General features: G+C 55.1%; 2 protein-coding genes and 1 long non-coding RNA gene across 9 annotated transcripts in view; 2 read left to right on the forward strand and 1 right to left on the reverse strand.

The window, feature by feature from the left end:
• Window positions 1-27,600, reverse strand: NLRC3 (NLR family CARD domain containing 3). 4 transcript variants are annotated; one of them, XM_027043375.2, is made up of 20 exons: window positions 27,307-27,600; window positions 19,170-19,262; window positions 18,723-18,784; window positions 18,271-18,472; window positions 16,440-18,174; window positions 15,357-15,443; window positions 12,539-12,622; window positions 11,996-12,079; window positions 10,524-10,607; window positions 9,243-9,326; window positions 8,742-8,825; window positions 7,999-8,082; window positions 7,364-7,447; window positions 6,794-6,877; window positions 6,227-6,310; window positions 4,082-4,165; window positions 3,586-3,669; window positions 2,810-2,893; window positions 2,347-2,430; window positions 1-2,030 (listed from the first exon to the last, which is right to left on the reverse strand). In XM_027043375.2, exons 4-20 carry the CDS (start codon window positions 18,446-18,448, stop codon window positions 1,940-1,942), a joined length of 3,183 nt encoding a protein of 1,060 aa, XP_026899176.1. In that variant the 5' UTR covers window positions 18,449-18,472; window positions 18,723-18,784; window positions 19,170-19,262; window positions 27,307-27,600; the 3' UTR covers window positions 1-1,939. The 4 variants fall into 4 exon arrangements, 3 of the variants coding, with proteins under 3 accessions (XP_026899176.1, XP_053069324.1, XP_053069323.1); XM_053213349.1 differs by having other exon boundaries at window positions 7,360-7,447; XM_053213348.1 differs by lacking the exons at window positions 1-2,030; window positions 2,347-2,430; window positions 2,810-2,893 and having other exon boundaries at window positions 3,183-3,669; window positions 7,360-7,447.
• On the forward strand, window positions 3,242-15,832 carry LOC113594901 (uncharacterized). Of its 4 annotated transcripts, none has more exons than XR_008294648.1 (4): window positions 3,242-5,054; window positions 5,628-5,822; window positions 11,414-12,809; window positions 13,945-15,832. It is a non-coding gene; the product is annotated as an uncharacterized LOC113594901 (long non-coding RNA). The 4 variants fall into 4 exon arrangements; XR_008294647.1 differs by having other exon boundaries at window positions 5,642-5,822; XR_008294649.1 differs by having other exon boundaries at window positions 3,242-3,415; window positions 3,538-5,822.
• The window catches only part of LOC128313639 (uncharacterized), a 4,663-nt gene continuing 1,329 nt past the window's right edge, over window positions 24,344-27,677 (forward strand). The window contains exons 1-4 of the mRNA XM_053213298.1: window positions 24,344-24,382; window positions 26,753-26,941; window positions 27,023-27,062; window positions 27,329-27,446. Coding sequence (XP_053069273.1) covers window positions 24,344-24,382; window positions 26,753-26,941; window positions 27,023-27,062; window positions 27,329-27,446 — 386 coding nt within the window. The remainder of the gene's footprint in view (window positions 24,383-26,752; window positions 26,942-27,022; window positions 27,063-27,328; window positions 27,447-27,677) is intronic.

Genomic DNA, 27,677 nt, shown 5'->3' on the forward strand with positions numbered 1-27,677 from the left:
TGCTGTTTATGGGTTTATTGCCTCGCTCCAGTTCACCGTTTGGTCTGCTCTGTGATAACAGAGCTATTCCTTGTAAATCTCTCTCCTTTGCTGGCTGGCGACATATAGAGCCTTGTCAGTAGGCTGCTAGGGAGGCGGCTTGCTCCCGGAGTCCCTGGAGAGCACGATTTTTCTCCGCTGCTTTGGCCCCTGAGGTTTCTTTGGTGGCTAGGTTCCTGCAGGGCACGGCTTTCTCCGGCATTTGGCTACCACATCTTTTTTTCTGTCGAGTTCTCCACTCAGCCAGAAACTGCGCAAACCGGAAGACAGCATGGCCACACCTTGAGAGTACTAAGAGCCAAAAACCATTCTGAAGTAGCAAAAATAACTTTCAAAACCCAGTAATCCAAATAAATACTACCCAAGACCCATATTCAAATGTCTCCCATTTCCAAATACTTTTCTTTATAGCTGATTGTTTCTCTGCAGTCGAGGATCCAGTCAGAGATCCTGCATTAAGTTGTTATGTCTATTTAATCTACAATTTAAGACAGTCCCCGGCCTTTTGTATTTTTCATGACATTGATATTTTTGAAGAGGTCAGGCTATTGTTTTTTGCAGAATGCCTCTCGATTTGGATTTTGTCTGACTGCTCCTCTCCGATTAGAGTCAAATCCATATTTTTGGTGAGAATACTGCATCGGCGATGTGTCGTCAGCACCTCCCATCAGGAGCACGTGATGGCAATTTCTCCCATTCGTGCTGATGGTAAGTTTGACCACGTTGTTAAGAAAGCATTTGCCAAATTTTCCATTTTTAAAGTTATCTTTTTCCCCTTTGCAAATGCCCCATGTGGGGTGATATTTTGATAATTCCCCTTTGTAAGTATCCCTTTGGGGTGGATAGCTTCTTCCTCGATAGGCTGTCACCCATGGTTTTAGCGTACATTGATGATTCTTGCCCGAATACTCATTTTTAAGGGAACATTGGGAACAACATCAATTCGTGTTCAAACTGTAAAATCTTGATAAGCATTTTCCTTGGTTTTTTAGTTGGTGACAACTGTGGTGTCTACTTGGGAACTTTTTCCTTTCATCACAGACCAACCAACCCCTGAGGGAATTTGTGCCACATGGAACTCAGCTTGCTCGCCTGCATGGGGACACGAGAGGCACAGCAGGGGTCTGGGAAGCCTGATGTCGCCTTCATGGGGACACTGCAGGCGCAGCAGCGGTCTGGGAAGCCGGCTGTAGAATAACATTGAGGCGTCAACATGTAACACGCTATTGACGACCAGTGTGCCAGACCCCACATAACGTGTGTCGGACGTAATCCTTGCCTTTGAGAGATTTGGTAACGGATCAAAGACGGCAAAAACCTTGGAGAGCTTAGTCTCTGTGTCCGGAATTTTATAACTTGAAGCCTTAATTTCTCTTCAAAACAATCTCACAGTTTTTCCGTGTATCTCTGAGGATCATACTCCTAAAACCTGTTCTTCTTGAGAAAAGGAAGGTCCCTTCTGTCACCCATGCCAAACGGATACTCTGCATAGGCTTGAAGGTGACAGCTCACTTTAGAGTGAGGGGATGATTTTAACCATTGGAAAAGGACAATGAAAACAAAAGGGGCGCGTGAAGACCTCGGGGTATGAAGAAGCTCACGCCCGCTTCTCACTGGCTGGGCTTTAAGGCCTATGTCCCTGCGTCCCATGGCAGACACCTTCCCTCCTCTGTGCCACAGCAGGGAATCTGCGTCACCCCTGCCTGGTCGAAACCCGGGCCGGGAGAGGTGCTCCCAACCCCTTTGGCAGCATCCCTCCTGCCTCTTGCAGGAGACCAGCTTTTGTGCAGGTCAGCATCGTTCCCGGACCACAGGGACGGGCCTTGGACGGGGAGTTTTTGTTCAAAAGCTTCCAGTTGCTTCTGTGTTCTCTCGCCTGATCCACCAGGCACGTTTGCGCTCACATTTCAACAGTGCACGAAGGAGCGTTGGTCTTGATAGCCTCCGAGATCATCCTGGCGCCAGACTCCCCAATGTGATTTCCCTGGAGGCTGGAAGAGAAGGATTCGGACCCGGCTTGAGAGAGGGGCTCAAGGGCCAGAGGCCTGCAAGTCCCTTTAGTAAAGAGCAGACAGTCACTACACAAAATGCAGAACTCCAGGCAAGACCAAGCTTCCAGGATCCCTCCCATGGGGAAGGCCCAGAATGGCTCCCTCTTATACCGGGCTGCCCCGCAGAGCTGCTGAGAGACCTAGGAGTCTGCTAGCTCCAGGAATTGGGCGGAAGGCAGGGCCTGACCTGGGAGCCGTGAGCCTGGAGCGGGGGGGGGGGGGGCAGAATGGCAGGGAAGGGCCGAGCTCCACTCACTTGATGTGCTGGAGGCCGTGGTTCCCAGAGAGTGCCGTGGCAACGCATATCACCCCATCCATCCCCAAGGAATTCTCTTGAAGACTAGGCAGAGAAAAGATGCAGACACCATCGTGAGCCATTCGGGACAGAACACGCGCCGGGAAGCAGCGCTGCATCGATCACAGGTGCCCCAGCAAGAGCAAGGTGGCCTTTACCCCTGAGACCAGTGTCTACCGGTAGCCAGGTGGTCCCATCCGAGCGCCATGGAGGATGGAAGACCAAAAACGCAGGCATTAAATGGCTTACCTCTGACATAAGCTAGATAGAATGAACAAACTCATCTGCAACGTGGACTCTAGTGCTATTTCTAGTCAGAGGGAAGCGGCTTACAGAGGAAGTCAAGAGCGTCTCATTACGTGGGGAGGTTCCAGCAGAGAAGTCTGCTGTGCCAGGGTGGAGGTAGGTCTCTACAACCACTCACTTGAGTCTTCGGAGACTTGAGTTGACCTTCAGAGCATTTGCCAGGGCTTTGGCTCCGGCCACCCCGATGGCATTTCCTCTTAAGCTGTCAGGAAAGATACGAAGCCTAAAGCACAGTGACAGCTGTGGGGTGTAAACAGTACCTCCTCAGACGAGCATGGGCCGCTGGGTAGAGGCAGCAGGGACGTAGCAACCACGGGGGGCGGTTCCTCCTTCCTGACTCCCCAGCCCAGAACAGAGATCGGCTCTGGGGAGCAGGACGCACCAGGAGGGGTGAAGCTGGCCCAACCTGGGTGGTTCGTTGGAGCCCTCGCCCTCCATCCCAAAGGAAGGAGAGTGGGGCTGAGGTGAGAGAGGAGACACTTCCTCCAGCGGTCCCCACATGCTCAGCATCACAGGACCACAAGAGCAGGAATGACTGAGACATGCCTGAGACCCCCACTGAGCTTAAGTCGCCCTTGCCCCTGCCCCCGCCCCCGCCCGGGGTTTGGATCTACTCCTAGACCAAGGTCAGTGGCCAAGGACCCCTACAGAGGACCTCAGGATGTGCGCAGCCTGGGCAAGACCGAGGAGAGCAGGAGCCACAGTGGTGACTCCCAGGGAAGAGGTATGAGGTGGCAGCGGGGAAGCTGGGGAAAGCTTCATCTCAGTGACGATATTTAAGTGGTTTGTGACTTTCCATGTAAATTGACATTTTTTCCCTTCTGTATCTTCATTTTGAATCAACAGCTTGGTTCGTTTGGGTAAGAGACAGCAACCAGAGACTGGAATACTCACTCGAGAATCTCCAAGGTCCTGTTCACAGCCAGGGCATCCCCTAGCGCCTGGGCCCCCCGGGCACCAATGGAGGCCACCTGCAGGCTATGCAGAAGAGAAGGGGTCAGTGCGGACAGGCTGGGGCGCTCCGGCCTACACCCCGCCTGGCCCAGCTTCCATGCGTCCTTGTCCTTCCTTCTCCACCCCTGGACTGAGGGCTGCAAGTGACAACATAGCGCTGAAAACTGTTGGCCTGTGATCCGTCCAGGGAACGCCGCGCCTCCGGCCTCCCCTGATGCCGAGGACAGAGATCGGGATGCTACGGATACGGGAAGCAGAGGTGGTTCCCTGGAGGGTTTGAGGAAAAACACTCCCTGAACCCCTACTTCTTACTTTGTCCCAATTGCTAACATTAGGAAAATTTAACACCTTCTTGGCTGGGAAGCAACACTGATGTTTGGTATGAAAGCAGGGCTCAGGGCCGGCTGCCTGGGCGGCCGTGCACGTCAACACTTACTAGAGAGCGGTGAGGGCCGTGTTGGCCTTTAGTGCGCTGGCCAGTGTGGAGGCGCCCTCGTCCCCGATGGCATTCTCCTGCAAACTGAACACAGAGCGTGACCCCCGGGCTCACAGGGCACGGGGCTAGCGGCACTCCATCATGACGTCCTGAACTTGGACCTTCTAGTTTTCATTCAGACTGCGCACACCACAGACTAGACTCCCAGGGTTGCCGAGGGGATAACCGACCCCGCGGCCTCCTAATTAACATGCAGAGGGCTCTGGGGTCTCTGTGAACCTGGATCATCAGAAGCAAACAAGGGACAAGTGGAAATACTCTTAAGGGTGAGGACAAAAAAATGGGGGTGCCAGCCAGAGAATTCAGTTGAAGCCCTTAGTCCCTGGCCATTCTTGCTCGTCAGGGTTTTACATCTTTTTTTTTTTTTTCCTTCCCTTCCACATTGGAGTAAAGTCAGTTCCTAGCGCAGTAAATGATGGAGAGTTTACCTCGGGTGGGCATTGGGGTGTTGAAGGGAGCAGTTTGCATTCGCGATTTTAGCAGACGTGTTAGTGCGTGTGGTGCCCTGGCCTGATCCTGTCTCAGGTGGGCGGTTGTGACTGAACGAGCCGGCACCGTGGGCCACGTGCTGGGGGGACGGAGGAGCCCGTGGGGTCTCCTGCCCCCGTGTGGTCACGGAGGCCACCGGGAGAAATAGGTCTGAACTGAAACCTGCAGGATGAGAGTTGGGGGAGGGGGCCTGGCACATCCACGGAACCCAAAGAAATGGCATCAAGTGGCTGGCGTGTGAAATGACAGAAGCAGGCCTTTGGGGCCTTTGTTAGAAGCCACACCGAGGGGTGGGTTTCACTCTGCAGGCACTGGGCAGCCATTGAAGCATCTCGGGACGGGGACAGATACACATTTTGGAAAGATGTTTGGCCAGCAGTGTGAGCGGATGGACTGGATGTGGAGGCTGCTACGGGGACGCAGGGTGAGTGGAGCTGGTGGCCTGACGGTGGCCGCGGGGTAGAGGGAGACGGTGGGGCCTTGGGAGGAGAGTCGCAAGTGGGAAGCGAGAACAGAGACGATGTTTCTAGCTTGCAGGCCGGGTTGGCCGGGCCCGTTCGTGAGGCGGAACTGAGGACAGACTCGTGGGGAGGCAGCGTGGGCAGTGATTACGTGGGTCTGGGGCTCAGGAGAGAGGGGTCTAGATGCGGGGGGCACCGGGACTTTGAAGTCCAAGAGTGTGTGAGAGGACAGCTTCTGGAATAGAGAGCTCGTTCGAGACAAGATGGCCTAGAACAGATCCCTGAGGAGCCCCAGGATGTCAGTGAGACAGAAGAACCAGCCAGAAATGGCCTATCCTGGATGCCAAGGGAGAAGCTATGGGCGTGGTCCAAAGCAGGCGAGACTCAGAGGGTTAGAGACAGGGTTCCCATTCAACTCCGCGGCTCCACTCGCTCGCTCATGTGCCCAAGAGAAATGAAAGTGTATGTCCAGGCAGAAGCTTGTACACGAACGTTCACAGCAGTGTTACAAGAGCCAAACTGTCCAAACCACCCAGATGTTCCTCGACAGATGAGGGGATAAATGGCATGTCAATCTGCACAGCGGAATAGGATTCAGCCACAGAAAGGAATGAAGCCCTGATTCCTGCTGCAACCTGGGTGAACCTTGGAAACCTGATACCGAACGAAAGACCTTGGTGGCAAGAGGTCACACGCTGTTCAGTCCCATGTACGTGAAGTGTCCAGTACAGGTAACTCCGTAGAGACAGAAAGCAGACGTGTGGTTTCCAGGGGCTGGGGCACGGGGGCAATGGGGGGTGACTGCTGATGAGTGTGGGGGTTTGTTTAAGGTTTGTTTAAAGGAAATGGTCTACAATTGTGGGGATGGTCGCACAACTCTGAATATACTAGAAGCCAGTGAATTGTACGCTTTATCTGGGTAGATTTTTGTGGTAGGGGGATTACGTATCAACAAAGCCGTTTAAAAAACAACAAAACAGGTAAGAACAGAAACATGCCCGCTGGCCTTAGGGCAGAGGAGGCTGTGTGCTGAGGGCCTTTGGCACTAGCCGAGCCATGTGCCTGGTGGATCCCGAGGTTTCAGATTTCCTTGCCGCCCTGCCCTTCCCGCCGCCCCTGCCGAGGCCCCACTCACTCGAGGCTGGTCAGGCTCCGGTTGAGTTGTAGTGCTTGTCCCAGGGCCTTGGCCGCACCGGCCTGGATGAAGTTCCACTGCAGGCTGGGCAGACACAGACACGTGTGACCATGTGGGCCAGAGCAGAGCCCGGGAGGCTCTGGAAGGTGCAGAAAGAGGGGACTCCTCCCAGGAGAGTCTGACGGCAGGGAAGGAGTACTTGTAGGACGGGGTCCTGGCCACTGGTGGACACAACTCCTGCACCCCGCCTCAGGTCTAGTCCCAATGGGTCAGTCAGCACTCTCTGGTTACGGGTGGGCACAGGGACGGGCTCAAATGAAGACTCCAAATGGCCCCTGCATGAGGCTTGTGGTACTTGGAGACGTGAGGTGGGTGCCCACCTCCCACCTTTGGCCTCTCAGTGGATCAGCCCCAGGAAGCGGAGCGGGGGGGGGCTGGAGGGGGGCAGGGCGCTGCCTACTGGAAGCCCCTGAGTCCGTGTTGTGGGGGAGCCCGATGCCAGTGGGTATGATGGCCCCGCAGCGTTGCAGAGGGGACAGGGAAGGGTGGGGGGCACCGTAGACTCACTGGAGGGATGTGAGGGCCCGGTTTTCTCTCACTGCCAGCGCGATGGCCTGGGCGCCCTGGTCGTGGAGGAGGTTGGCTGTCAGGCTGGGAGGAAGGATCAGCGGCGAGTAAGCAGGAGCCTGCTGGCGTGGAGCCCCCGTCCTTGCTCATCTGGGAATCCAGGCCCCCTCCTCCCCGAGGACCCACCTAGCTCGTGTTGATTGAGCGCCGGTGTGTGCCAAGCACGTGCCTTCCTGACAGCCACAGGGACAGGGTCCCGGGACAGATCATCCCCCCTGGAGGACTCACTCCTGATCCCTGTACTGCGCTGCCCTGAAGATCTGGCCCCCCTCACATCACCACGGGGAGTGGGGCACGGGGGCAGGCAGCGTCCCCACGAACCTCATCTGCAGGTTACTTATCACATGACAGTGGAGGGGCTGCCCCCAGAGGCCAGGTCTCCTGGTTCCCCCTCCCCAACCGGGTCCCCCTCCAGCCTGTAAAATGACAAGGCGACGAGGGTCTGCAGCCCCCTGTCACCCTGGGCCTGAAGGGGCCGTAGGAAGCAGACCCCGCCCCCGACTCACGTACTCGAGATTTTTCAGGGTGCTGTTGCTGCAGAGAGCTTGAGCCAGGTCCCGGGCTCCCTCTGAGCTGATGGAGTTTTCTCGCAGGCTGGGGAGAGAGAAGACCCTGAACTGCTGACCAGATACGTGGGGACTTGGGGGACACGATCCCTGGCACTCAGGCTTCTCAAACCCAAGGAACCTCAGGGGTGACCTGGGCGTCCTGAGCGATCGGGTGCGAAGGGCCTCCGACAGGCAGGGCTCCCCGGCCGGCCAAGCATCTCCTTGTGGGACTGCCAACAGTGGGGCCACCCAGGAGGGAGCGGATCGGTTGATGGGCCCTCAGGTGAGGGGACGGGGGCAGGCGAGCATGCTTGGCTGTCTCACAAGCTCGTGTAGCAGAGGGAGCAGCAGAACCGGCCAGCTGAGGACCCCAGCTGTCCCCTGCTGTCCCCTGCCCTCCAGAGCGGGTGGGATGCCACAGGCTCCGGGACCCAGGATGCTCCAGGACCCAGCTGCCCAACCACAGATGTCTTCCTAATGGACCCACAGAGGGAGGTGTGGCCTTCCCAGCCCCAGCCTTTCCTCCCAAGTCCCAAAGGCCCTTCAGACCCCTTGACCAAAGGGACACCCCGGCCGGAGAGGGAAGGCGGGACTTACTTGAGGCTGATGAGGGTCTGGTTGGTGCAGAGGGCCCCCATCAGCGCCGCCACACCTGCGTCACTGATGGAATTGCTCTGCAGGCTGCAAACAGGACGGGGCAGCGCTTGGGACGGTTGTCCCGGACCCCCAGGGAGCCACTGTTCCAGCTTGGGGACTGAAGGTGTAGGGCTCAACAGAGTTGGGGGACCCTGGGTGTTCTTCTCATCATCCCTCCTTCCTGTCCCCATCCCCCACCTGTTCCAGACCCTGCTAGGTCAGGGCAGGTGGCTCTAGTGTGACCAGCCCCCAAAGTTTAGACTCTGCCTTGATTTGAGTGGCTCTAAATGGCCCAGAGAAGGGGTTTGCGTTGTGTCTGCAGCCAGGGTGGGGGCAGCGCTGAGCTCCCCCAGCCCCCACCAAGGCTGCTGCAGCTGCAACCCTCTTTAGTCGCCAGTGCCAGCCTAGGGGGACTTGGAGCTTGTGACTCTGGAAACTCCAGAAGCAACACCAACCTCTGCTGTCCAGGGAAATGGAGCTGGTGGGTGGGACGGAACAGTGAGGTAGGCATGGAGAGAGACCGAGATCACAGTGTGCCCAGGGTTGGCGGTTGGCTGGATCCCGGCAGGGTGGTGGCCCTGACTGACAGCCCTCTTCCAGGACCTGCCCACCTTCTATATGGGACGCCTAGACCCATCTGTCACCCACCCAGGGATGTCACCCACTGCCCACGGCCACTCCTGAGTGTGGTCAGGCAGACTCACTCCAGGCTCTCCAGGCCCTGGTTCACCTTCAGGGCCTTAGCCAGGGCCTCGGCACCTTTATCACCAATGCTGTTACTGGAGAATCTGCAAGAGATAAGATAAGGGTGCGCTGGTTTTCTGGAGCAGCCTGGCGGGTGGGCCCCAGGGATCAGGGTCCAGGGAAGCCCTCCAGGGCAGTGCTCTCTCTGTTGTCTTAAGGGTGCCCAGGGCACAGTCTGTTCTTGAGTCTGGTTGGTGGCCCCTGCAGGTGACTCCCAACTGCCTGTAAGAGATCAACCTAGCAAAGTACGTCTGGACTCCCTAGCAGGGTCAGGGCCAACTCTTTGGTGAGAGGTTTTGTGATACTTCACGTGAAGTACCCACACGTCTATCCATCCATCCGTTCATCCATCCATCATCCGTCCATCCATCCATCCATCCCCATGCTCACAAATATTTGTGATGGGCTGGGCTCTGTGCCGGTCACTGAGGATACAAATGTAGCCCTTCCGCATTTCTCACATGAGCTCCTTCAGACTCCTGTTCTGCTTCAGGGCATCTGCCGTCTGCTGGGCTCCCAGAGGCCCGATGGTATTCTTCTGCAGGCTGTGGGAGAGGGGAGGGGTCCCTCAGCAAAGCTGGCCACAGCCATTCCCACTCTGGGGACAGTCTGGGGGAAGGGCGAGAGCTCAGAGACGACTCAGGTGCTCTCCCCACCGCGTGGGCAGAGGGGGCTCTAGGAACAGTCTGTGCATCATTGCCGAAACGATGCCAGCAGATTGACACTGTTATGTGGGGGGTCAGAGGCAAGGACGGCTGGGCTCCTTGCCCAGGCAACCCTCCCAACGCTCAACAGTCGTCCTCCCTCTCGACCAGCCCGCAGCCTACCTCCCACCCCTGCAGTCCTGCCTAGGGCAGACCCTCCGTTTCCGCTCTTCTCCGAAAGCTGCTTCCCTTCATACTAAATCTGGAGGAGGGAGATGCTACAAGAGAACCCCTGTGCGCATCCCAGAAGGGCAGGCAGGGCAGGACCTGTCCTGTGTAAGGCCAGATACAATCTCAACTAAAGGGAATTTTCCCTGGTTCCAAAAGGGATCCTTTCCCTCAGAGCATTTCTTTGAGAAAACTTGGGATTGTAAATCTGTCCCTTTGAGAAGCGTATAAATCCTTTTAAAAGCTAAATAAGCCTTTTGCCAGAGTGATGGCCCCCAAGGGACCTCAGAACCACGTCTCTGAAAGGAGCGCATCGAGGAAGGTAGCACCACTCCAAGTTGTAATTGTCTGCTTGTCATAATGGCACGAGGAGCCTGGCTTTTCCTTTGGGTAAAGGCAATCATTGAACAGCTGACTACCTTAACCACCAGGCAAACTGAGGAAACACTGTGGGTGACAGACGGTGCTGTCCAGTCCTCTTACTTGAGGACAAGTTATCTTGAGAACACACGTGCTGTGGGTTGTATCTGCTTGGCTGTAGAAAAGGGTAAGATTTCTTTCTGTCCTGGCCAGCTCGCTGCTGGATTGCCAATGATGTACAGTGCAATCTGGTTGATTCTTCAAATAATGCAACTGTTTCATTCTTTTCTACCTTTGCGGAGAGGATTTTCTGCATTGGCAGGAGGCTTTATTTTTAATTATTTCCCCAATACCTGTTCTGTGGAAGAGTGGACATCAAGATTTCCAGGGGTCATCTAGATGGGCCCGGAAGTCTCAGGCCGTCTCCCCAATCATCCTTCCTTGCAGGAAACAGGCCCTTGGAGGAGGGGAGAAGGGGGGGTATCTCTGCTGGCCAGCACATCCACTTACTGTAGCACAGAGAGGGTCCGGTTGGCGGCCAAGGCCTCAGCCACAAACCTGGCACCGTTATCCCTGATGGCATTGTTCTGGAGGCTGTGGAGGCAAGGAAGAGGTACATCACCAATGGCACAAGAGAGGGCCCAATGGTGGCCTTGACCCCCTACCACAGTGTTACCGAGGCCCAAGGGGGTGGGGGTAGCAGCTGACCACTATGTGCCCTTGCTGCCCACCACACAGGATTTGGGAACAGTTGGTTCCTCCCAGGGAATCATAAGGATTCCCTCTGAGTCTCTAAGCATTTGTCTGCTGACTGGGGACAGGGTGCGCATATTATCTGGATGACGATAGCTAGGTTGTCCGTAGTCTTGATTACAGCTAAAAGCCACAGCCTCCAAATGTTAACGAGGATGTGGAAATATCGGAACCCTCACCCACTGCTGGTGGGGATGTAAAATGGTGTGGACCTTGTGGAAAACAGTCCGGTGCTTCCTCAAAAGGTCCAACATAGAGTTACTGAGCAGTTTCACTGGTAGGTATTTACCCAAAAGAATGGAGAACAGGTACTCAAATGCTTGCACATGAATGTGTACAGCAGCATTATCCACAAGAGCCAAAAGGTGGAAACAACCCAAATGTCCGTGAGCTGACAAATGGGTACGTTGGGGTCTGTTCATAAAGCGGAATGTTATTTAACCAGAAAAAGGAATGAAGCACTGACACGTGCTACAATGTGGATGAGCCTTCAAAGCAATATGCTAAGTGAAAGAAGCCAGACACAAGAGGTCTTATTGTATGATTCCATGGTAAACACAGAGACAGAAAGCAGACTGGTGGTTTCCAGGGACTGGGGGGAGGGGAGAATGGGAGGGGACTGATAAAGAATACAGTCTTCTTTTCAGATGGTGAAAATATTGTGGAACTACATAGAGGTGATGAAGGAACAACTGTGAACGTACTAAGTGACACTGAAATGTATACTTTAAAGTGGTGAATTTCACCCCAATAAAAATACATAAATGAAGAAACAGATGACAGTACACACTCAACTAAGGATGGGTACAACCACATATGACAAATCCTAAAAGGAGCACAGCAAACCATAGGAACATTCTAGAGAATGGCACTTTCAGCGTCCTGGAAAACACCTCAGGGAAACATCCTGACACCATGGCCTTGGATTTCCCATTCGATAGAAGACAAGAGGTTTTCCTCATAGATTATTTTGCTTTTCCACCTCTATACAACCGCATCCTCCTTTTCCTCTATCCCTGGATTAGGCTGTACACACAAGGACAATGAGCACAGAAGAACTGAAACCTGAAACTTGTATAGACACGAGATCATGTGGCATCCACCTAGACAGGAGCCAGTATAGCATGCCTGCCATTTTGAATCATCTCCCACTCCATGGTTGGCACCTGGGAGAGGGTTTCGTGGGCCCTCTGCTGGTTATACCGGGATGTGGAGCAGATGGCGCGTACCTCAGAAAGGCCAGAGTGCGGTTAATCTTCAGAGCATCTGCCAGAGCCTTGGCCCCTTGAGGTCCGATGGAGTTACCGCGGAGGCTGGCGGGAAGAAGAGAGAGAAAGAACCGTTTTCTTTTATCCAATTCCCAGGGAGGAAAGAAAGAAGTTACACTGACCTTTAAATCTATGCTCTTTGAAAATAACGGGGTTTAAGATTTCATGTTTTGTGGAGATCCTTATTCAGGTGAACAAGTAAGGAATTTCCCAGTATGGCCCCCCAGTATGATGGGGGGTCAGTGGGGGCTGGGGGGGGGGGAGCAGGATCTGATGGACGTGGCTTGGGCCAAGTATGGAGAGGAGAATCATACCAGCTTCAGGGCCAAAATTCTGGTGCCTCCCTGGGCTGATCCCCACAACTGATGAGGAGCCAGGAATTTGCTCACTCTGCTGTCCTTCCAACCGACCCAGGGGACAGTGTGGTCTGGGGGACTTCACAAGATGGCTGACAAGCTTTCCCTGTCCCAGTGGTGGAACGTTGGCCTCTGGTGTCCTACTTACTCCAGAGCGGTCAGACTTCTGTTGACCAGGAGGGATCTGGCCAGAGCTTTGGCCCCTTTGTTACTGATCTGGTTCTCAGCCAAGCTGCCCAAGGAGAAGGAGAAGAGTGGTTATTGCAGGTCTACAACTGTCATGGCCTCTTCCTCAACACCAGGCTTGTGATCCAAACCTCCCGGTTTCACCAGCATCATGAGGGCCTGGACGCAGGTGGAGATGACGTGAGCCCTGGAGCAGAATCGCCCAGGCCAGGAAAGCCTCTGAGCCAAGTAAGGTAAGGCCAGAGTGCAGGGGACAGACCCTCACCTCACACTGGCAAAGATTCCCAAGGCAAAGTCTGGCCAGAATCCAGTACGACAGCTTCTATGCAAACAGGGCAGCAAAGAGCATGGGCAGTTACAGAAGTTTCCCACAAAGATCCCCGGCAGCAGTGTGCCGGAAAAGTACAACAATACTGATTTGTAGCATTGGCCGATTTCCATGGTGTAAATACTCTCACCACCGCCAATTTCAAGCAGTCCCAGCTTGCAAAAATGAACTGTGGCTCTCTCATGAACTGTGGCTGCATTCATAGTACTAGCTCACCACTGGCCCCTGTCCTTTTCTAGCACAGGGAAGGAAAATGGTACTAACTATAGAATTAACTTCAAAGTAAAACAAACAGGGCGCCTGGGTGGCTCAGTCGGTTAAGTGTCTGACTTTGGCTCAAGTCATGATCTCACGGTTCATGAGTTGGAGCCCCGCATCAGGCTCTGTGCTGACAGCTCAGAGCCTGGCACCTGCTTCGGATTCTGGGTCTCCCTCTCTCTCTGCCCCTCCCCCACTTGCAATCTGTCTGTCTCTCGGAAAAATAAACATTGAAAACAAAAAAAGAAAACAAAAAGCAAAAGCCCGTGTTCCTCAGAACAGCTTTAGGAGTCCCAGAGGCCGAGGGGGTACCACGTGCCTGGGCTCTGGGCCTCCACGTCTCCTCTTTCTGTCCAGAAGCTCCCGGGTGCCCGTCTTTTGTGGGCATTCTGGCTGATAGGCCACTTTTAAAAGGGATTCTGTTGCATACAGTTTGAAGATCATTCATCCAGACCGCCCTCTACATAACCGTCCTTGAGTCCTAGAACCTCTGTCCCCTCTCCGCCCGGGACTTTTGTAACGGTTCTTAAATAATATCTCATGAGCCACGTGTGTTTTCTGAAGGGTGCCTTTTCAAACGGGATGTGGCCCCTGAGGACCAAGTACAGAGAGAGGAAGAAGAGCACGTGGCCTTAGAAGAAATTTTGGCTTTTGTGCAGAATATTTTCTGAGCGTTATCCAGACTCCTTTATGCAAAACTCTGGAAGTTGACTATTTTGCTGAAGGCTCCCGTGAAGGAAGAATATTAATGAAATTAATTAATGTTATTGTGTTTCTTTCAGAGGGATTGCATTTCTATCTCTGGCTGCTAGCCCAAGGGGATCCTGCTAATAGCCGGCCCTCATCCAGTGGTTCCTCTGTGCCTGGCCCGTCCTCACCGCTTGCCTTGAGTTAACCCACTGAAGCTGCTTCAACAACCGGAAGGGGGAATGTGCAGGAAAGGGTTAACCTTGCCCCCAGTTCCGGAGAGGTGACCTCTGAACGCTTGGAATGTCCTGCCTGATAAGTCTGTCTGTGTTTACCTGGGGCCCTTGGGCCGTGCAGTAGCAGCCTGACGTCCCTACCTCCGGAGGGGCTTCCCATGACCCACCTCCAGTAAAATGTCTGGACCCAAGCCCGGGTGCGCCTCCCTGGTTGGAACGCTTCAAGTGTGCTGTTGCGCGTGGTGGCTGGGGAGGCGGGCCCTGTCTGCACCACCACAGCGGAAGGACTACTGAAAGCTTGCCCCTGTCTCTCTGGGGCCCGCCTCATGCACCCTTCCCTCTGCACGTTTAAATCCGTATCCTTTTGATGTCCTGAGCCACAAGTGCAGGTACAACAGCTCTTCTGGGTTCTGTGAGTCCTTCTAGTGAATCATTAAACCTTTGGGGGGGTCCCGGAGACCCCAAACTCACAGATACCGTTTTAACCCCATGTTTACACTCCTTTGGCACAGAGTTGACTGTACAGGGTCACACAGAGCCCACCACTCGCCACTGTCTTCCGTGACTTCTTTTGGCTCCTGACTCGCTCCGTGTTTGTGTTTGTTTTCTCAGAGATTATTCCTGAACCCAGAGGGAGGCTTAAGTGAGGACGAAGAATTCCTCTCTGGATCCTGTTCTCCAGACTCCTCTCCCTATTTCTAACCACCCCCAGGTCACAAGCCCACTCCTCAGTGTTACTGAGACTTGGAAATGTGATCACAGGAGATTTCACAAGCACGAAACTCTATTTTGCCGTCAGCACACAGACTTGTGTCTCATCACACTGTTAAAGATTCAGTGTTTCAATTTTATTTTTTTGTACTCGTTTAAATAAAAGTTCAAATTTAAATCCAAATTTTAAATTAAAAAATTTCTAATTTAATTTCAAGAGCCAATCCTGTGCCTGTAATACTGTTTTGAGGGCAAACATTGAGAGGAGCTTAGAGAACATTGTGCCTCGCAGCACTTCGGAACGTTGAGTATCTGCGGAAATGCTCCCATGTCCACCAGAGCACCTGACCCTCACCATATCCCTTCCCTCTTCTTACAGGTGAGGGACCTGAGCCTCTGGAACTTTCCGGAAGGGGCAGAAACAAGCAGCCACGTGTTTCCAAGGCACCTCTCCTTGCAAGTGCCTCTGGCCGGTTGAGCAGAGAGGAGGACGGGAAAATAGCCCTGGACCCCGTGCGACAGGTAGGCACCCCGGGTGGGGTCTCCCGGGTGAGCGTTACCTGATCCTCTGAATGCGACAGTCCTTCCCGCTCAGCACGCTGCCCAGCAGCTCCATCACGGGGTCCTGGAACTGGTTGTTGTCCAGCCTGCAGGCGGCAGAGCGATAATGAGTGGTACCACCGCCCGCGGGCGGGTGGAACGAGGCCCCGGCAAAGGGCCGCCCTCAGGGCAGCGGACACACCCAGGCTGGCATCCCTTCCCTGGCCCACGTTTCCATTGCCACGCAGCCCCCACCACGAGGTGGCCCGGGGACCCGTGCTGGCACGCCCGCCAGGCTCGAGGTTTTCCCGGGAGGGTATGCCGGGAGCCTCAGGGTGGTGAGCCCCAGGATTCCTGCGCAGAGGGCGTCTCCCCGGCAGCCCCGTACATCACGTGTCCGCGGGACACGGGCTGCTAGCTCTCCTTCTAAGGGTGTGGCAGCTGCTCTCAGGTCCTGACGGCCCTGGTCTTAGAGACACTGAAGTCCAGAGCGGGATGGGTGATGGGCGGGAGGGGTGGTGGTGGAGTAAGTGGGCGCGGCCTCTGTCGGCAGAGGGGTGGCTCACAGAGTGCCGTAGGTTGAATCGTGTTCCCCGGAAAGATATGTTGGTGTTCCGACCTCCCGCCGCCACCCCAGCGCCTCAAGCTCATGACCTCATCTGGAACCAGGGTGATTGCGGATGTCTTGAGTCCAGATGAGGTCATTCTGAGGGGGGCGGGCCCGTAAGCCAGTACGACTGGCGTCCTTGTCAGAACACCACGTGGAGACAGTGACACGGGGGAGGCACCCGTGTGACCACCCGGATCGGAGAGATGCGTCTACAAGCTGAGGACTGCCAGTGAACAGCACGAGCTAGCGAGGCAGGAAGGCTTCAGAGGGAGCTCAGGCCTGCCGACCCCTTGAATTTGGACCGTGCCCCCCCAGAGCTGTGACAGAACAAGTTTCTGCTGCCTTAAGCCATCCGTGCTCTGGCCCTGCAGGCGGCCCCCAGGATGCTGACACGGGGGGGGGGGGGGGGGGGGGCGTGGCGGAGGGGAACGGCCTTCCAGGCCCCCGCTGTCTCCTCCGACCCGCACCGCGCACACCCCCACCCAGCGCCCACCTCAGGCTCCGGCAGTAGAGCAGCTGGGGCAGCAGGCTCTGGAGGACGCCCTTGCTGAGGCACAGGGACAGGTTGGCTTCCTGGACGCAGGCGTCTGACACCTGCAGGAGGTAGGCCAGGGCCGCGTGGTGCCGGGGGCCGGTCAGCCCCGCCAGGCTGCCGCTCTGCATGGCCTCCTCCACGCCGCGGGCCAGCTCCGTGTGCCGCAGCTCGTGCAGGCAGTGCAGGACGTTGACGGCCCGGGCGCACACCGCCACGTCGGGGCGCAGGCAGCCCTGCAGGAGCTCGGCCGCCTGGGCCCCGTAGCCCTGGTGCTCCCCCTGCACCAGCAGGGAGCCTGCCAGCAGGGCGTTGACCCCGGGGGAGAGGAGTCCTGAGAGGAAGCGCAGGAACACATCCAGCCTGCCGTCCTCGGCCTGCATGGCCCGCTGGGCCGCGCTCCTGAAGTGTGTGAGGAAGCCGAGGCGGGGCCAGGACACGCCACCCTCGGCGAAGAGGTCGAAGATAGCCCGCCTGGAGGCAGCGTAGTAATACGCGGCCGCCACAAACTCCTGCAGGGACAGGTGCGTGAAGCAGTAGGCCGTCGACGCGGCCAGCGTCTCTTCCCGCTGCAGGAAGCGGCTGCACAGGCCGCTCTGCAGCAGAGCGAGATCCACGCCAAACGCCTTCAGGTCCTGCTCGTAGAACACGTACTTCTTCCTGACCAGCCCGTGGAAGGCCAGCCGCCCCAGAGTGCCCACCATCTTGCGGCAGCTCTGGGCCACCTGCTCGATGCGAGGGCTCACCTTGCCCTTCTCTTGCCCGTCCCCGCCGAGGGCCATCCTGAAGTACCAAGAGTAGAGCTCGCACAGGGTCCTCGGAGCCTGCTGCCCGGCGTCCTGGGGCCCCGGCCCGCTGTGGCGCAGGTGACCCAGGGCCGACCCCGCAATCCGGCAGAAGGCGGGGACCGTGCACATCAGGTACAGGGCCCTGTCCGCCCGCACCTGCCTCAGGACCCAGTCGGAGAGGGTGTGGTCCTCGGGGAACATCTCCTCCAAACACGCCTTGATCTCCTCCTCGTCAAAGCCCCGGATCTCTGTCATCCGGTCTACCAGGCCCCCCGGGATCTGGCCGGCCACGCTGGGGCGGGAAGTGACCCAGACAGAGACTTCTGGGAATAGGTTGCCCCGGATGATGTTGGTGATCAGATGGTCCACCTGGATCTCCTTCTTGGGGTCCGTGCAGGCCACGGTGTTTGAGAAGTCCAGAGGCGTCTTACACTCGTCCAGGCCATCCAGGATCAGGAGGGTTTTGGGTGGGGCTGCCGCCGCCGGGCCGGACTCCCCGATGTGCGAGAAGACGGAGCGGACGAGTCTGTCCGCAGACAGCTTCTCGTGGGTGTTGAGATCTCGGAAGGTCAAGGGGAGCACCAGGGAGAAGTCCTTGGCGACCTGTCCCCGGGCCCAGAGCTGGACAAAGTTCCTCACCAGGGTGGTCTTGCCCACGCCAGCTACCCCGATGGTGATGGAGATTCGGGGGGGGATAGACACCCGAGACAGAGGCAGGAAGAGTCTGTCCAGGGTGAGGCTCCTGGCCGGGCGCCAGGCCCCACGCGTGGTCTCCACCTGTGTGAAGTCATGTTCCCTCAGCTGTAGGTCTGTCAGCCCCTCCAGCAGCAGGAGGCTGGTCAGCCTGGGTGGGGGGCCGCCTCTCGCCCTGTTCAGCAGAGCCTCCCGGCACTTCTGTATCCTCGAGTCTGCGGGACAGAGGCCGAAGGGGAGGGCTGTGGAGGGTGGGGGAGGGGAGGGCAGCGGGGAGCGGGAGGGCCCAGGGACACCCTCCTTCCGCCTACCGTCACCGTGAGGCCCTAGGGTGGCCTGTGGCACCCTGTCCAGGGGCTCTGGGGCCTGGGAGCCCTGACTGCTCTTCCCGGCCAGCAGGTCCACGAGGGCTTTCACTTGCCCAGCCGGGGAGCCGGGGCCTCGGCCCTGGCCTGCCTCCCCGCCGGTCCGCACCTCCTGCTTCCTCATGGGGTCCGCGATGGCCGCCAGCAGCTGTGAAGAGAGGGCCTGAGGTGCCGTGTGCCGCGTCACCACCCTGGCCTGGGACAGGTGAGTGAGCCTCCAGGGATGGGGAGGGACCCACTCCCTGTCCTTCCCCAGGCTGCCGGTGGCCCCCTCCGTCCGGCCTCCAGGAAGGGCCAGGAAGGGCTGTTCGTTCCTGGATGGCGAGCGTCGTCCCTGACGCCAGGAGCATGGTGGATAAGAACCGGGCCCAGGCTGGAACCTGAGCTCCGCCACTTACTGGCTGTGTGGCACCGGGCAGGCCGCCTGAGCTCCTCGTGCTGTGCTGTCCTCATTTGTGACCTGGAAGTGGAGACGGGGTTAAGAGCAGGGCTGCTCCCGAGAAGGGGAGAATGAAGGAGGTCAATCTGGAAAGGCCGCGTGCTCTGTGAACCCAGCTCTGTGACCCCCCTGGAAAAGGCAAAACTGTGGAGAAAGGGAAAAGATCATCCGTGGTTGCCAGGAGGGGAGGGGTGAGTGAGTCAGGAGGGAGCCCCTGGGGACTCCTGACCCCAGCAGCGCCCTTCTCTGCTGGGCGCTGCAGTGTGGGGCCACCGAGAGGCGGAGCCGTGTGGGGCCCCACCTGCTCCCGTCGCTTTCCCCGAGGCTCCGAGTGGATCCCGTGTGTCCCTCCCTCAGCTACGGTGGGCGCTCCAGGACCCCCGGCGCGCCCCCGCCCCCTCCTCACCTGCAGCGGGCGGGGTGTCCGGCCCACAGCAGCTCCTCCGGCAGGGCCCCACGAACTCAGGGGGTGGGGGTCGGCCATCCCTCGCCCAGGGGTCTAGGAGAGAAGACAGGACAGGGCTGAGCAGAGGCCACACCTGCCGCTCCGGATATCAGCCGCTCAGTGAAATGGGTCTGGCCCGTGTCTTCTAGCTTGGCGGTTCTCTGGGTCTCAACGATCGTCACTTAGGGGAGGGGTCACCTGACTCCAGCCCCAAGGATCCGACATGTTCCCTGACCTTGTGCTTGCACTGGGCTTTCCTGGCACTCTAACTCGGGATGAACCTTTTTACCTAGAAGATGCTAAAAGGGGCTTGACAGCAAGTAGAATAGCGTTTTCCAGCCGTTCCGTCCGGAGCGCTGTTGAAGTGTTAGGTAGTGCAGTGAATTCAGGGCAGGCCGTGTCCAGCCCAGCTGAGGGAGTCCGGCAGCGTTCGTAAGAGGCCAGGGGGAGGCCTCGCTCCTTCTTCTTCTTCGGACCCCCTGGCTGTTCCCCCTCTTTTGTTCTTCTTGGCGTCAAATCCAAGGGGAGAAGAAACCAGATGGGGTTCTGAGTGAAGTCTCACTAATGTGGATAGATCGGTGTGGGTGTCACTGAGGAAGACAGTCTTGGTGCGTTGCATCTCCTTTCCCATCAAATATTAAGTATTCATGTTATTTCCTATCATTTCTCAGTGAATGCTTACTGCAGTATGAATAACTTCATCTCTTTCCTAAAATCTCAACACTTATCCTGAACAAGTTTTCCCACGTGGGTCAGACCCTCCACCTCCCCGACGCAGTGGTGAGTGACGGGAATCACACTGGGCATCCTCGTCTGACTCCCAGGCGTGGTTCGAGCCCAAGCCGTCAGGCCTCATGTTTGTGATCGTGTCTAAGATGTTCTCTCCTCTTGGAAAAGATTCCTTCACTTGCTTGTGTCCTAGCACCATTCAGATAACACCACATGATTGCTCCTGAAGGCTTCCTGTGCTCCAGACGACGATCTGTTAAACATTGTACTTACATCATTTCGCTTCTTGTAACAACTCTTATTAAATTGTCACCGCTCCCGTTTTATGGATGAGGACATTGAGGCTCAGAGAGGTTAAGTGACTGGCTCGAGGCGACACAGCTGGGGAGCAGCTGAGTTGCCAGAGAAACCAAGGCTTCACTGACACCAGCCTTTGTGCTGGACAATCTCCTGCCTCTTATAGTATGTCCCCACGTTTTTCTTAATTAAAAAAAATTTTTTTAATGTTTATTTTTAAGAGAAAGAGACAGAGCGTGAGCAGGAGAGGGGCAGAGAGAGAGAGAGCGAGACACAGAATCCAAAGCACGCTCCAGGATCTGAGCTGTCAGCACAGAGCTCGACTCGGGGCTCGAATTCACGAGCCGTAAAATCATGACCTGGCCGAAGTCGGATGCTCAACCAACTGAGCCACTGAGATTCCCCTTGTACGTCCCCACATTTAAAAAATTAGGCATGTCTGTTAAATTAGCAAATACCTTTCTAGCAGTATTGACCCAACCACATGATTTATTTCCCTTCAGTCATTGAATCAGGAGGTATTTATTGAGGGCCTTTTGTGGCCTGTGGGCACTGGGGGATCTGAAGGGAACAAGTTAGACAAGGTCCTGACCCTGTGAGTGTGATCTGGGTGGGGCACATGACAGTAAAGAAACCCAGCGAATGAGTGAGGCCATCTGACATGATTAACACTGTGAATGAAACACACAGGGTGCACGGCGGAGTGGGTCGGCTGTCACGGTGGCCAGGGAAGGCCTCTGTGAGAAGGCCACTTAGGAGCAGAGATCTGAAGAGTGAGAACGCGTTAATTACACACAGAGCTAGGGGGACAGCAAGTACACATGCCCTGTGCATTACTGGGGCAGAAAAAGCCAGTTGCTGGAGCACAGTGAATGGGGGTAGGGGTGGGGCTCACAGGATAAGAGGACGTTTGAGACCCACCCACCGTCATAATGGCCATAATGCGTTTGGGTTTGTACTAAGTGTGGTGGGAAGTCACTAGAGAGTGACATGCTGGATTCATATCCAGTGTCTCCTTTAATCTGTGAGCTACACTACAGATTTTCTAACATTGAACCAACCTTAGGTTCTTGAATACTATCTTCCACGTGTATTAAGCTGTGTAAAACAGGGTGGGCCCGCACAAGAATAGATACAGAAGTCATCAGAACATAATATAGAACTTAGGAACAAATACATATTTATATTACTTGCATATGAAGGAGTTTGGTAATGTGAAAAAAATAACATTAAATTAAAAACATTTTTTTAAATTTAGAGATCAGTGGGGGAGAGGGACGGAGAAAGAGGGGCAGAGGGAAGTCAAGACAGAATCTTAAGCAGGCTCCATGCTCAGCATGGAGCCCAGCAGGAGGCTGGATCTCACAACCCTGGGGTCACGACCTGAGCCAAAATTAAGAGTCGGAGGCTCAACTAACTGAGCTACCTAGGTGCCCTGGTTGTTTTTCTTTAAAATTATTTTGAAGTTTATTCATTTTTGAGAGAGAGAGAGAGAGACAGAGTATGAGCAGGGGTAGGGCAGAGAGAGAGAGGGAGACACAGAATCCGAAGCAGGCTCCAGGCTTCGAGCTGTCAGCACAGAGCCCGATGCGGGGCTCAAACTCACAAACCACGAGATCATGACCTGAGCTGAAGTCGGACGCTCAACCGACTCAGCCACCCCGGGGCCCCCCCCTGGTGGTTTTTCAATTAGGTGCTAGTGCAATAGGGAAAATGAAAGAATAAAAGATTTCAGGATTGGAAAAGGAAAAAAAAAACTTTCACTGTTCACAGTTGACATGATTATATACATTGAAAATCCAAAACAGTCTACAATTGATTAGAATTAATACACGAACTTAGCAAGGTTTTGAACACAAGGTCGGTTTAAAAAAGTCATATCTATTTCTGCTTATTAGCAACAATGAAATTGAAAGTAAAAGTTTGAAATATTTAAAAAGCAAATATCTAGGGGCGCCTGGGTAGCTCATTCGGTTGAGCGTCCGATTTCAGCTCAGGTCATGATCTCACGGTCCATCAGTTAGAGCCCCGTGTTGGGCTCTGTGCTGACAGCTCAGAGCCTGGAGCTGCTTCGGATTCTGTGTCTCCCTCTCTCTCTGCCCCTCCCCTGCTCATGCTCTGTCTCTAGCTCAGAAATAAATAAGCATTAAAAAAAAAATAGGAATAAATTCAGCAAAAAATTTGCAAGACCTCTACACAGAAAACTAAAAACAATACTAAGAGAAATGAAAGAAGACCTAAAAGAGGGATTTACCATGTTCATGGATTGGAAGGCTTACTATTATTAAAATGTCATTTCTTCCCAAATTGATCTATAAATTGAACGACATCCTAATCAAAATTCCAGCAAGCTTTTTTGGTGAGGAAGGGAGGGTAGAAATTGGCAAGCTGATTCTAAAACATACATGTAAAGCAAAAGACCCTAGACCAGCCAAAATTATTTTGAGAAAGAAGAACAAAGCTAGACGACTTCTACTACCCAACATCAAGGCTTAGTATAGAGCTGTAGGTTTTGGCACAGGGCTGGCAGATAGCCCAGTGCAATATGACAGAGGGTCCCGAAACAGACCCACACGTCATGTGTGGTCAGCACATTTACAACAGGGGCTCCACTGCAAGTCAGGGGAGAAAAGATGGTCGTTGTATTACATTGTGTTGCTCCAATGGGATATTCCTATTGGAAAATGGACCTTGACCCCCGTCCTCCCACCACACACAAAGATTAATTCAAGCTGGATCATAGATCTAAATGTGAATGCTAGCCCCACCAAGTGTTTAGGAACAGTTACAGAATACTTTCAGGAACTTGAGCTAGGTAAAGACTTAAGTGGAGCACAAAAAATGCACTAACCGTGAAAGAAATGAGTGCCATATTTGGATTCATTAAAATTAGGGATATCTGTTCAACAGAAGACAGTTTTAAAAGGGCGAGAAAGCAAACTACTGACTAGGAGATGTCTCCAGTACATTTAAAAATCCGGTAAGAAATGGGCGCCAGGATGGCTCAGTCGGTTGAGCGTCCGACTTCGGCTCAGGTCATGATCTCACCTTTCGTGAGTTTGAGCCCCACGTCAGACTCTGCGCCGACAGCTCAGAGCCTGGAGCCTGCTTCGTATTCTGTGTCCTCCTCTCTCTCTCTGTCTCGCCCCTGCTCACGCTCTGTTTCTCTCTCATAAATAAAAAAATAAACATTAAAAATCAGTAAGAAACAGCCCAGTTAAAAAATGAGCCAAAAAATTGAAGATCTGTCACAAAAGATAATATCCTTAGTCACCAAAGAAATGCAAAGTGAAATCACTTCAGAGAAGTGTTTGGTAGTGATAAGGCCAAATAGGCATGTTTTTGTGACACAGCAATTCTCTGCCTGGCTCTGTATACCTAACAGAAACAAGTGTTTATATCCATCAAGACACAGTATTGGAATGTTCTAGCAGCTTTATTCATAGTGTCCAAAAAAAAAGGAGAAACTGCCAATATCCATCAACAATAGAACGGGATATATGTATATGTGTGTGTGTGTGTGTGTGTGTGTGTGTGTGTGTGTATGTATTTTCTGTAAAGTTGAAACAATCAGGTCCCGGGTAGTAATGACAGCAAAGGAACTGCTGACAAACTCAAGTGGCTGACTCTTGCAGACACCCAGTGAACAAAATGTCACCCCAGAGAGAACATAATTCTGTGAATCTGCTTATGGGGAGTTTAATGTCAGGCCCAACCAATCTGACATGATAGAAGTCAGAATAGCAGTAGTCACCTCCTTGAATACGTTGATCTGGGCGATCGATATGATCACCGATTGGTGCAGATACACAGGTGCCTACAGATGTAAAAACCCGCTGGGCTCACTTTGCTCTCTGTAAGTTGTACCTCCGCAGCCATCCAGATCTCCCCATGTGCGTAAACCAAGGCCGAGCAGTGTTATTGCAGCCTCTTAGCACGTGAGGCCAGGACAGCAGGGCCTGTGTCCTGCTGTTGGCTTGGGTGATGTCAGGGCGTGGCCTGGCGGCGGACATGGCTTCCTGTCATTGGTTGTCCAGGTACACCCACAGGTGACACCCTGCCCCTGCTGCTACTGGGGGTGAGGTGGTGGCTAGGGGAATGAGGGGACCATGTGGAAGAAGGGCCGGGCCCAGGGCTCCTCGGCTCTGGTAGGACAGTGTCTAGAGCACTATGTGTGTGTGTGTGTGTGTGTGTGTGTGTGTGTGTGTGTGTGTGGTAAAATATACACAGCATGAAGTTTACCGTTGTAACCATTTTTAAAGCGTACAACTCAGTGGCATTATGTACATTTACAATGCTGTGAAACCGTCACCACCATCTACCTCTGGAATGTTTCATCCCCGCGATGGGAAGCCTGCCCCTGTTAAGCACTAACTCCCCTTTCCCCTCCTCCCAGCCCCTGGAACCCAGCCTTCTCCTTTCTGTCACTACGAATGTGACTCCTCTAGAGACCTCATGCAGTATTTGTCCTTTTGCGTTTGCTTTCCAGGTTCATCCTTGTTGTAACACCTCTAAAAATTTCACTCTAAGTCATGTTCTGTCTTTATAGTTAGATCACATTTTGTTTATTCATTCGTCCATCGATGGACACTTGGGTTGTCTCCGCCTTTTTCCTCTTGTGAATAAATGCTGCTGCGAACAAATACCTGTTCAAATACCAGGTGTACAAATACCTGTTCATGTCCCTGCTTTCGATTCCTTTGGGTTTATATACTCAGCAGTGGAATTGCTGAATCTTATGGTCGTTCTAGGAAGAACTATTTTTAAAAAGCCACTGCTTAGCTCAACCACCTAGAGGTTTATTTGGTGTGAGGTAGGGCCTCAACACGTATGTATTTTTTTAATAAAAATTTTTAAGTTTACTTATTTAGGGTGAGAGCGAGTGTGAATGGGGTAGGGGCAGAGAGAGAGGATCCCAAGCAGGCTTCACTGTCAGCGCGAAGCTTGATGTGGGGCTCAAACTTAGAAACCTCGAGATCAAGACCTGAGCTGAAATCAAGAGTCAGACGCTTAACCGACTGAGCCACCCATGCGCCCAGTCAACGCGTGTGTGTTTTGGAGCTCCCCTGGTGATTGTAACGAGCAGCCAGCATTGGGAACCGCTAGGCCAGAAAGGCCGGGCAAGTGGCAGAGGAGGGACAACAGCAGGGGAGAAGAGGCAGGGCAGAGTAGTATCTGGGAAGGTGGCAGGGGGGAGCTCCCCCCTGCCCCCACCTCCAGTCCCATGTGCCTCTCAGCGTTGGGAGCCAACACTTCCTCCGGGTCAGACACTCATCTTTCTTGCCCTGCTGACCGTAGGGCTAGGGTTGCCGGGGTTAGCAAATTAAGATACAGGACACCCATTAGAATTTGAATTTCGCATAAACAGCGTTCTTTCAGTGTAAGTATATCCCAAGTATTACGTGGGATGTGCTTATACCTTAAAACCCAGGGCCAACCTCAGAGGCCAGTGAGGGTGCTCCCCCCACGGGACAGCTACCCGGCTGCGTGTGCGCACAGGCCCTGTGTGCAGCCCAGAATCTGCCCCTGCAGGGTGGAGCTTGCCACGGCCCGAGTGCCACACACGCCGCCAGGGACAGTCAGGCCGTGTCCAGTGCGGACAGCCTTCAGTGAGAGCGGAAGGAGGCCCTGCAACCAGCTTAAAGAGGGGAAGACGGGCGGGTGGTCTGGGCTGCCCTGGGCCATCTGAAGGCCAGAGTCGTTCTGAGCTGTGGTGGGCAGGGCCAGCCAGCCAGACAGCTGCAGACCACGGCCACCCCCTGGAGCGGGCTTCCCCACACCCCCACATCCTCCAGAGCCTCACCCGTGGGGAGCGACGCAGCAGAGGACCTGTGCTCACTGGCGCTGGTGTCGCTCAGTCCCCGTCCCTCAGGACGGACAGCGGAGCTCACGTCGCATCCCAGAGAAGACACAGGTCCCGATCTACTCATTTGCTTTGCCGGCAAGTCCCGTCTTGTCCCGTGCTGCCCTCCCAGGGGCCTGCAAGACAGCCAGCCTCTCTCTGCCCGCCCGCACTTGGGGACTGTGCGTTCAGACCCTGCAGCGCCGACCTGCCTGGGCCGCCCTCACCTCAGGCCACAGCCTCTCGGATGCTCCTGTCTCCAGAGACTCCCTGCCCCCGCCCCGCCTCCCAGGGCCCAAGAGTTCAGTTCTCAGCCCCTTGAGGTGGCTCAGCACCGTGGCCGTGGACCTCTTGAGACCAAGCAGCCTTTCCTAGAGGTGGGAGGAAGCGGTGGCTTTGCCGCAGGACACAGCCCTTCTCATACTGTATTGCCCATGGGACAGAGGAGGTGCTGCCGGCCTACACCCCTACTCGGGAGCCAGCCACAGGGTGGCGTGTGATGGCCACAGTGAGGCCCTGGCCTGGGGAAAGCGTGTGTCCCCGTGGAGGAGACCCAGAGGCGCCCCAGGAACCCAGGAGCCCGACCATGGGGAGGACCCCATGGCCAGCAGCCACCGCAGGCACAGCTCGGTGACACCTCTTCTGAGAAGGCCTCTCTGGTTACCGGCCCTCTCAGAATGATGAGCCTCGCGTCCACCCAAAGGTGTGGCTAGAAGAGACCCCTGGGGGCTGCTCACCCAACAAGAGGGTGGTGTCTGTGGGGCAGGCACTGAGTGCCAGAGCCCAGCCTGCCTGCGCCATCTCCCTGGGCCCTCAGGACCCCGGGGCAGGTCTGGTATTGTCACTGCCATCTTACAGGTGGAAGGTGAGGCCAGGGATGGAGCCCGGGTCTGCTGATGCCAGGTTTAACCCCTTGGCTGCTCAACCTCACTCTGCCTGCCTGCAGCGGTTTCTGGTTACTTCCTGCTCCTCCCAGCCCATCACTGGTACCTGGGGAGCTGGGCTTTGTCCCCTTGGCCCATCGTGGGCTGCCCTTGGGCACATGTTTCTTTATTCTGTACGGTGAACTAGTCCTGCTCAGCAGCTCCCGGCCCCCATGGGGACACCTTCCCGGTGCCACCCAGCCACCGCTCCCTAGAGCAACTCAGGCCTTAAAAGTCACGGTCCTTCCTGCCGGCAGTCTCTTCCTCCTCCCCCATCCTGCACTGAGGCAGCCTGGACTCGACTTACCTCCCAGACCTCATTTCCCTAGGGATGCCGAGACTGGGGGGCCGAGGGTTCTCCATCCTGGTGCTCCCGGGCTCAGCCCTGCTCCAGGGGACAGAGGCAGCTGCGTGGTGGCGAGGATGTCCTGAGATTCTCTGTGGCCGGTCAGCTGGGCCCCGAGCCCTCGGGATCTGTGCGGGGCAGGAGCAAAGCCCTGTTGGAAGGGATGGGGAGGCACTGACTGCACAGGTCAGGGGGGCCCCGGCCTGCCGGCTCCTGCAGTCCCCCAAGCCCACCGGCTGTCATGGCAGCTGGGCTCCTCACCTCTTCCTGTGCAGGGCTCCGCCTCAACCCTCTTTCCTGTCTCATTTCAAAAGCCAACAGCTTCTCAGACA

Source organism: Acinonyx jubatus, chromosome E3, assembly GCF_027475565.1.
Source record: "Acinonyx jubatus isolate Ajub_Pintada_27869175 chromosome E3, VMU_Ajub_asm_v1.0, whole genome shotgun sequence".
NCBI lineage: Eukaryota > Metazoa > Chordata > Mammalia > Carnivora > Felidae > Acinonyx > Acinonyx jubatus.

Excerpts from the sequence above, each read along its gene's own strand:
- NLRC3 (XM_053213348.1), bottom strand. The coding sequence starts at position 18,448 with ATGAGGAAGCAGGAGGTGCGGACCGGCGGGGAGGCAGGCCAGGGCCGA. Across the intron at positions 8,826-9,242 it reads AGGAGTCTGAAGGAGCTCAT|ATTCTCCAGTAACAGCATTG; the intron begins GTGAGAAATGCG and ends TATCTCTTGCAG. Across the intron at positions 6,878-7,359 it reads CCCTGAAAAATCTCGAGTAC|CCTGACAGCCAACCTCCTCC; the intron begins GTGAGTCGGGGG and ends CCTTCCTCCCAG.